The sequence below is a fragment of the Triticum aestivum genome, chromosome 2D, assembly GCF_018294505.1.
Source record: "Triticum aestivum cultivar Chinese Spring chromosome 2D, IWGSC CS RefSeq v2.1, whole genome shotgun sequence".
NCBI classification, from domain to species: domain Eukaryota; kingdom Viridiplantae; phylum Streptophyta; class Magnoliopsida; order Poales; family Poaceae; genus Triticum; species Triticum aestivum.
The window spans coordinates 188,553,369-188,562,957 of record NC_057799.1 but is presented as its reverse complement, the minus strand read 5'-3'; the positions used below and the strand labels follow the sequence as shown (position 1 = coordinate 188,562,957).

Genomic DNA, 9,589 nt, shown 5'->3' with positions numbered 1-9,589 from the left:
TCTTTGGCCAACGATAGAATGAACCAAGGAGTACTAGTGTGGCTAGTAGGCTAGTAGCCATCAGCCAACCGAGCAGAATAATTCGTTTCTCCAATCGGGGGTAGCAAGGGCTCGGGTAGGATGGCCCCCCAACAGGCTCCTGTTCCAGGAAAATTGAAAAGCCCTGGTAGCTGTGAAGTGTGAACTGTGGACTACGTGTGGCCGGAGCCCAGAACGTAACTTCCATTGACCACGTCACGTGAGAACCTAAGCTTTAAGGATGCATGGCAGCACCATGCCACTGTCTATCACCCTTATAAAGCAGGCAGACACCCAAGATATTGCAATGCAATTATGCAATGCAACAAGTGCAGGGTTACGCCTGAGAATCGATCACACCAAAATTACGAACACGCATGAGGAATCGTGTATCGCTTTTTCTTTCGCTTTTGGACATGTTTGTGATGTTGCTTTAACATACCTCTTCTTTTTCACACTTGGGCCTTCTTTGGTTCATAGGATAGAATATTATAGGAATAAGAAAGTCATAGGAAATCGTGTATCACTTTTTCTTTCGCTAGGAATCATGTATCACCTTTTCTTTTGATTTTGGACATGTTTGTGTTGTTGCTTCAACATACCTCTTTTCCCCTTTTCACACTTAAACCCGATCAACACCAACTCCGCCTCGGGTTTCATTTTTCAATGAAAAACGAAACCACCATACAGGACCCAGGTTCACTTAGTCACGTCTTAAGTACAAAAACGAAAACACCAGGTAAAACAACTCTGAACTATGGCAGCATAAGGCCACCAAAACTGACACGCCGGTGACGGTGCTTCTGCGTGTTACGCTTCGCAGGTTGGCATAGTGGTGTGTGGTGCGCCTGCGCCGTTATGGCTTGTCAGAGCCATTGTTGCAATGGTGGTGGCGGTGTCGATGTCGTTGGAGAAAGTCCACCATGGAGCCGTGGAGGTCGTTGCATCCTTCTATTCCTCTTGGTCTGGTTCACCACCGTTTAATGTGAACAGAGTCGCGGCTTGGTCTCACGAGGTTTCAAGGTGCCTTGGCCCCTACCCTAGGTCAAAGCTGGTGAGGCATAAGGCTCTGGGCGAAAGTCTTATTCGTTGACGATGGTCGTTGCTGAAAATGTTGGCGCTCGTGGGCATTGTCGAATAGTACTTCCTCACACTGGGTCGTGGCCGGTTGGGGTGGAAGTGGTGTTGGAGGTTGTTGGCTAGGCCGAACCATTCCCAGGGTTCACTCGGTCTAGGCAAAAGCTTTGTGGTTGATGGAGGTCAATGCCGGTGAGAGTGGCCTTCTCATACGTCGTTTTCTTTCTTGAAAGAGTGCGTTTTCGAAGACTTGCATTTCATATCTCGAGAAAGAGGACATGTTAGATGGTGGTGGTCTGCTTGGATTGTCATTGTTGGTTGTTTTATTTCTTCGCTGTTGTTGTGGTTTTCAGCCTAGTTTCCCTTGTAAACCATGCCAAGTTGTATTTGTTTTTTCTTCTCTTAATGAAATTGACATAGCTCCTGCATGCATGTCAAAAACTAATAAGGCCACCAAAACCAGAAAACAAAAACTTCCATAATATAGAAAACTGACACCTGATACACGCCAACACAGAAACGACCAACATAGCTCTACACCTAGCACTTAGGGCCTAATGACATGCATGCCATCCCACAACTGCAGACGCGGGACCTTCAATGTTGCCACCCCCTTCATATGCAGCACCACCTAAAGTAGACTTCTAGAAAAGGTTAAGAGGTCTCTCTTACACATCAATCTGTCTTTAGTGTCATGATGCAAGGTCCTATTTTCACACAACCTTCGTGAAGATTTCTACAAAACGCTCTCGAATTTTTACCACACCTTCCAAGAACGTATGGTGATGTGGTAAAAGAAAGGTCAATACACAACCTTGAACTGACAATTCCTTCACAAACCGGAACACTCTGTGGTAAAATCCAAGGCTTAGGATGAACCTCCCCCCTCCACCATCTTTCAGTGCGCCGACCCATTTCGTGTAAGTATCTGGCCTCTTTTTGGTTCATCATGATCATGTGACCTATTTATCATACACAAAGAAGAAAGTCCACACAGAATCACCCCTGTTTGAAGAAAAACTATGGGGATAGACGTTTCGGGGCTCGCCTAATAAGGGATGCATCCAAATCGCACGAGTAAGGGAAACTCCAACGGGCCGACCCAAACGGACACAAAGTGTGTCCGTTTGGATGGCCAGGTGGACACCAAATGCTCGCCCATGTCCGTTGGCCCGCCAGCGCACCCAGCGCGCGTGTCGTATTTCAGTTTATTCCCTTTTAATTAAAAAATATATAGGCTGCCAAAAGTCTGTTCCATTAATTAAAATAAAAAATAACTAGAAATTACATAAACTCTGGATCTACTAGGGTGACCGCCAGAGCACATGCACGCAGTGGCGCTGGAGCCGACTACTCATCCTCGTCATCAACGATGTCGATGAAGGTTGGAAGCGACCATGGTCGCGCTAGTGTCAGTGGTTGCGGTGGCGTAGATGGTGCCTCATGCTGCTCCTCCTCGGGTTCCTCCTTCGGATTTGGTATCGCTGGAAACATGGAAGTTTAGGTCCACATCTGCCATAATAGTGGCCATGGCTCCGGATCCAGCGCGGGGACGAGGGCGCGCGCTATGGCTTCAATTGTCGATATGTGGAGCACCAGGGGAAGGTCATGCCAGAGTGTGAGCTCCTTCATCACGGAGACAGTGCCTGCTTGAGCGCGTCATACTCGATCTTCTACTCCTTTACCATGGGACGTCGCGGCGACTCGGACACTGGATCATGCGATGGCACTCGAGCACGCGCACGCACGAAGCATGAGTGGGTGCGCCGGTCGTGCTCATTGTAGAACCATGTGTCCCAGTAGGTGGACTCCTAGACGAAATCCCACTCATCGAGGAGGTTGTCTTGAAGTAGGTCATGACGGTGGTGGATCTCCGTGGCTGATGCGCGATCGGAAACCAGAACGACTGGTATTGGAATCCTTTTCAGGTTCAAGTCCCAGCGGTTCGGCAGGTGCACATCGGGCCAGGGCACTGGGATGGCCACCTCCCAATACCTCTAGCACGTCTCGACAGGGATGTACCTGCGGTCCTGCCACGGCGAAGAAGCCCCCGACAGCATCAAGGTGAATACCATAAGGCGCTGCCCGAAGGAGGAACCGGCCTTGTGGTCACGCTTCCCGAGGACAAACTTCCACGACATTGCATCGGTGGCGTAGGGTTTTACTTTTGGTGGCGGGGGAGCGGAGCATGGGAAAGTAGTGGGTGCGGATGCCCCCCCCCCCCCCCCCCCCCAACAAGTGCGGCATTTAAAAGGACCAGGAGCTGGTCGTTGGGCGGCTGCCACGTGAGCCCAGGGCGGACATGCGACGCGTCTGTCTCCTATCCGTGGTGACACATACCCAACCCAAATATGGGCAGGAATGGGTCCGTGCAGACATAAACAGACAAACGCAAAATGTGTCGCCGCATTAGGGTGTGGTTTCTGTCCACGCGGGCAGAAATGAACGCGAGCAAACAAAATGTGTCCCCGCGTTGGAGTTGCCCTAAGGGTCGGAACCACTTCTCCCTTTGCATGGGGTCCTAATATGGATACGCTGTGGTGGTGTGAAGGCAATACCATTACTTTGAAGTGGCTAAGTGGCAGTAAGAGAGAGCAGAAAATTGAGGGGATAAAAACAACGGTGAAAACTTCAAAGAGAGAATGAGTGAGTAAGAGAGGGGAAAGAAATAAAATGCAATAAAAAAAAACAAAAGTTTAAAAGGAAAAAACATAATAATGAAACATTGATGAAAAATGGGCGGCAAAGAGAGCGAGTGGAAACAGACGAGAAGAAAGGGTGGGAAATATTAACGACCTGAAGAGAAAGAGGATATAATAAAGAAACACAATTGAAAGGGAAAGCATCAAAAATATTTTACGCATTAAAAAAACAAAGAGCAAAAAAGAAACAAGGACCCGTGTTCTTTTCTTTTTTAAGAACTCATTCTTTGTGGAGTTATTTTTTTCTGCCGGAATCCTTAGTGTTTTTCGGGTAGTACTACTCGGCACACACCTTTGTTTGCCGAGCGTACACTAGTTGCCGAGTTTATTTTCTTTTTCATGCACTCGACATATAACCTACCCCTCGATAATTTACACTCGGTTTCTCTATAGTGTGGCTGTGTCCGAAGGAGTGCAACATAGTGAAATGTTAGTGTAAGCATCTCCACACAACTAAGCAAATACGTGTTGGGAAACGCGGTCGAGAAAAGCATCTCCACACAACTAAGCAAATACTACGTGTTGGGAAACACGGTCGAGGAAAGCATCTCCACACGGTCGAGGAAACAACGCCCGCGCACACACATGATTGGACATTATTACAGCAATCCCAGAAGTTCTACTAGCATACCACTCCCACGAAAGTCACGAAACAAGTCACTGCTGCCATGCCACGATATAAAATTGTTCTAAAATCCCAGTTGCGTGCCATGCAATGGAAGTACTAGGTAGGAACAAGTACTACTCCGTAAGTGGTCAGCCGGAGATTCCGAGGGTAACCGCGACGATGCACAACAAGAAGAGGATCACAACCAGTGCGATGAGCAGCTTTGTCTCCTCCATCTCCTCGCGCAGTTCCTGGACCCTAGATCGCGCACGGGCCAGCTCCTCCGCAGCAGATCGTGCACGGGCCTCAGCACTCTGACGGACTTGGCACCACATTTTCATTTTTCAGCACCAAGCATTAGCTTAGCTCCCAGGCACATCCACAAACATATATCGACCAAGTAAAGAGACTGGCAGGCGAAATGAAAAGGGAGCCACGGATCGACCTGACTCAGTGCCTTGACTATTTTCTCCTGCGCTTTGACAAGCGCCAGCATCTCCCTGAAATTCTGCCAACGAAACACAGTTGCCGTCAAGTAAACATCAGGCCTTTCGCGCAAACAAAACAAAAACACATTTGGCGAAAGCTGCTGCATGCGGTCTACTATAACCAAGAAGATTGCTTACCTTTTGCACCTCAGCATTCTTCTTGCCGAGATCCATGGCCGCAGCACGCCGCTCCTTGATTTCCTCCCCTATGGCGCTGGCCTGTGCAACAAAGCAAGCGCAAGTTTTCCCAAGACGAAATCGAGTCGTTAGCTGAGTGATTAGAATTATTACTACTACTAACTAACTAGTGAAATGGAAAACGGACCTGCTCTGGACCTATTCCATGGACTCTGTGCTCAAACATCTGCATGATGCTGCTGGTGTCGATCACGCGAATCACCTGCTTATGTTTTGTGCCATGGCAGTGAGATGGGAAAAGCAATGTATGCCCTCCTACCTAGTGTAGTACGTAGTACAGCTAGCATGATGCTTACCTCATCAGAGAGCTTTACTCCGGTGACTGTTCCACGGCACGCACAAGGTTCAGAATTCTCACAAAAAAGGGTAACGCAACGCAAGGCCATTCATACACAAGTTCTGAGCAACCAGAAAGCAAAATGAAGAAAGTTGAACCAAGTTTAGTTCCTCACCTGTGAAAATCCTGCTCTGAACCACTTCTATGTACTCTTCCTGCATAGCTTTTCCCAGATTCTGCAACAGGCGCGGATTAGATCGCTACACCGAAAGATCTTTAATTTGATTTGCCACAGAAGATGGATGTCGAGTTAGATAAGCACACCTCAAGATCTTTCTTTCTTTCCTTAAGCTTTATCTTCAGTGCCCTGTAATGACCGAAACGCTAGTCAAATTTCACCCTTTTGCTGAAGGAAAGGACTGTATGAACTGTTTTTAATTGACCGCGCCAAACGAACTTGCGCTAACTAGCAGTGTTTCTCGAGATCAGACGTACACGCAGGAATTACTCCCTCCATAAAGAAAGGAATATAAGAGCGTTTAGATCATTAAAGAAGTGACCTAAACACTCTTATATTTCTTTACAGAGGTACTAGTATCTGGTAGACTAACAACTACAGTAGCAGTTAACATACCCTAGATGATTAAGCTACACAGATGAATGGATCAAGATCTTTCTTACGTGATGATGGACAGCGTTGACGGATCCAGGGTCATAGGAACAGTGAGCCCTGGATATGCATGACCGGTTGACATATTGTTCAGAACTGGAACCAGCACGCCTTGGAAGATTCTGATTAGCTTCTCTTTCATGATCCGCGCCATCTTCACCGCCTCATCCATGTCTTTCTCCATGCGCCCCTTGATTTCTGCAAGGTTTGCCATAAGAAATGCACCAGTTAGATAAACCACGCGCTTAGAAATGAAATGCAAGCTAACGGCTGGAGTTTGCACCTTTCACTGCAGCAGATTCAGCGGCCGATTTCAACTCCTTGTTGGCTTCCTGGAGGTGGGGAGAAAGAAGAGCAAATTGTGCAAAGTAAGTGCGAGGAAAAAGGCCAATTTTCTCATGGAAAACAAACACGTTGTGGCCCGGGGAGCAAAGGATGGGCATGAGCGTTTCTCTTACCTCGAGCTTGTGAAGCATCGTGGGCGTGCTGCCCAGCAGCGTCGAGAACTGGCGGATATCTTCGAGAATGTGCTGAAGCGTGTAGCCTGATGTGGTGTTGGTGGTGGGAAGGCCCAGCTCGATGTCCCGCTCGCCCCCCATCGCCGCCGCCGGCGGGAGATCGCTCATGCTGCAGCTAGCACCGAGAGAGAGAGAGAGAGAGAGAGAGAGAGAGAGAGAGAGAGAGAGAGAGAGAGAGAGAGAGAGAGAGATGAAGAAGAAGGAGGAGGAGATGAGGAGCCTTGTGGCGGTGCCTTGCGTGCGATCGATGGATGGGGCCATATATAGCAGTGTAGCCAGCAGAGAAGCGAGTAGAGGTTTCCCGGTGAGAGTTTTTTCTTTGCTCGGATAAACATCGGTGACAAGTGAAACGCGGTGTGGACGAAGCTTCCGCCAAGCTTCGTGGCCTCTCTCTCTGTCCTCTCCACCTCTCTCTCTCTCTCTCTCTCTCTCTCTCTCTCTCTCTCTCTCTCTCGCACACATCACACACATCACTCACAGCTACACAAATGCTCAGAATGGCAATGTAATTATGCAATGCAGCTGCCAAGATTGGACGGAGCACCATGCATGCTACTCAACTTCCCCAGAGCAGGCGAGCGTCAAAGCAAGACGGATACGAGCTTTTTTGGCAAGTGGAGTAGATCGGTGAGGGCCGTAGCAAATCGATCCACCCAGTCCATGCACAAGCTTTTTGCACCGCGACCCGAGCGAGACCAAGTGAACCTACCGTAGCAAACCGCGGACGTCTCGACAGTCGCGAGCGTAGTGGCGTGACTGGCAGCTCCAACGTAAACTGCCAGTTGGTCGTCGTCACTGCCTCAGTGGCCAAGCGTCGTACACGTTCTCCTTTTCGTGCGCCTCGCCCGTGTCAGCGGAAAGAGCCTGACATTTTCTTGCGACCGCCAAAATCGAGATGCCCCTAGCCAACTGCACTGCACCAAGGTTACGCTTCGTTTGCATTGGGAGTGCACTCTCAGCGAAGATGCAAAGGGCTTCAGAGCATCTCCAGCCGTTCGCCCCGCAGGACGCCGAAAAAAACCCGCCTGAGGCCGAACCGGCGTTTGCTTGGCGCGTGGGGGCGATTGCGTTCCCAGTTGACGCCCCCAGGTCGTCGCCCAAATCGCGCGAAGTCGGCGATATTTCATAGAAATTTGTACAAAAACAGATAAACATGCAAACTACGCCTGGAACTACGCCTAGCCCTGCTACGCCGCGGCCGCCGCCTGCCATCTACATGCCGAGGAGCCTGTAGAAACGGGTGTAGTCGCCGCCGCCGCCTCGTCGTCGCGCGCCCCGCCGGAGCCGCCACCGTCCCTACTGCACCCCTGGCCAGGGTCGCCAATGCACGGTGGGGGGTTGGACGGCCCGGCCTCGCCCTCCTCGTCGTTGCCGAGGACGATGACGCCACCCTCCTCGCGTCCGCAGCGCCTGGCCTGGAGCTCCGCGTATGCCCGGCACTGGCGGAGCACCTGCTCTCGGACGTAGTCCTCCCTCGCCCACTTGAGGGCGGCCTCGTCGTCGGGGGGCATCATGTCCGCGTGCTCTGGCTTCACGGGGAGCAGTCCCGGCTCGGGCTTCGGCCGGACCAGGCGGAGGGAGCGTGGGGAGGGGCGGCCGCCCTCGTTGATGACGAGGGCGCCGCTGCGGGTGCGGCGCCGAAGCGGTGTCTCCTCCGGTTCCGGCTTGACGGGGCATAGCGCCGGCGAGCCGGAGGAGAGCGAGCCGAAGCCCGACGATGAGGAGGTCCCTGGCTCCATTCGCTGCGGCGTCCAGGAGCTGGCACGGCGGTGAGAGAATGACGGGCGCGGCGGGTACTCGAGGCGCGGCGTGTTGCCGGTCTCGATGTGGTCGAGAGCGGCCTCGAGGGTGCGGCCGGGCACGCCCCACTGAAGGAAATATGCCCTAGAGGCAATAATAAAGTTATTTTTTGTTTCCTTATTTCATGATAAATGTTTATTATTCATGCTAGAATTGTATTAACCGGAAACATAATACATGTGTGAATACATAGACAAACAGAGTGCCTCTACTTGACTAGCTCGTTGGTCAAAGATGGTTATGTTTCCTAACCATAGACATGAGTTGTCATTTGATAAATGGGATCACATCATTAGAGAATGATGTGATTGACTTGACCCATTCCGTTAGCTTAGCACTTGATCGTTTAGTTTGTTGCTATTGCTTTCTTCATGACTTATACATTTTCCTATGACTATGAGATTATGCAACTCCCGAATACCGGAGGAACACTTTGTGTGCTACCAAACGTCACAACATAACTGGGTGATTATAAAGGTGCTCTACAGGTGTCTATGAAGGTACTTGTCGGGTTGGCATAGATCGAGATTAGGATTTGTCACTCCGATTGTCAGTGAGGTATCTCTGGGCCCTCTTGGTAATACACATCACTATAAGCCTTGCAAGCATTGTAACTAATGAGTTAGTTGCGGGATGATGTATTACCGAACGAGTAAAGAGACTTGCCGGTAACGAGATTGAACTAGGTATTGAGATACCGACGATCGAATCTCGGGCAAGTAACATACCGATGACAAAGGGAACAACGTATGTTGTTATGCAGTTTGACCGATAAAGATCTTCGTAGAATATGTGGGAGCCAATATGAGCATCCAAGTTCCGCTATTGGTTATTGACCGGAGACATGTCTCGGTCATGTCTACATAGTTCTCGAACCCGTAGGGTCCGCACGCTTAAAGTTCGGTGATGATCGGTATTATGAGTTTTTGTGTTTTGATGTACCGAAGGTAGTTCGGAGTCCCAGATATGATCACAGACATGACGAGGAGTCTCGAAATGGTCGAGACGTAAAGATCGATATATTGGACGACTATGTTCGGACACCAGAAGTGTTTCGGGAGGTTTCAGACATATATCGGAGTACCGGGGGGTTACCGGAACCCCCCGGGGAGTTTATTGGGCCTATTGGGCCTTAGTGGGAGAAGAGGAGGGGCGGCCAGGGCAGCCGCGCGCCCCTCCCCCTCTAGTCCGAATTGGACAAGGAGGGGGGGGGGTGCGGAGCCCCCCCTTTCCT

The 9,589-nt window shown here is 50.2% G+C and overlaps 1 protein-coding gene across 1 annotated transcript; it reads right to left on the bottom strand.

Moving 5' to 3' along the window:
• Positions 1-4,292: 4,292 nt before the first annotated feature.
• On the bottom strand, positions 4,293-6,762 carry LOC123052473 (putative syntaxin-131). Its single transcript, XM_044475658.1, has 10 exons — positions 6,496-6,762; positions 6,321-6,369; positions 6,049-6,235; positions 5,692-5,734; positions 5,543-5,603; positions 5,387-5,412; positions 5,218-5,292; positions 5,031-5,111; positions 4,850-4,912; positions 4,293-4,718 (listed from the first exon to the last, which is right to left on the bottom strand). The coding sequence occupies exons 1-10, from the start codon at positions 6,661-6,663 to the stop codon at positions 4,554-4,556; spliced, it is 918 nt and encodes a 305-aa protein (XP_044331593.1). The 5' UTR covers positions 6,664-6,762; the 3' UTR covers positions 4,293-4,553.
• Between the last annotated feature and the right edge of the window lie 2,827 nt (positions 6,763-9,589).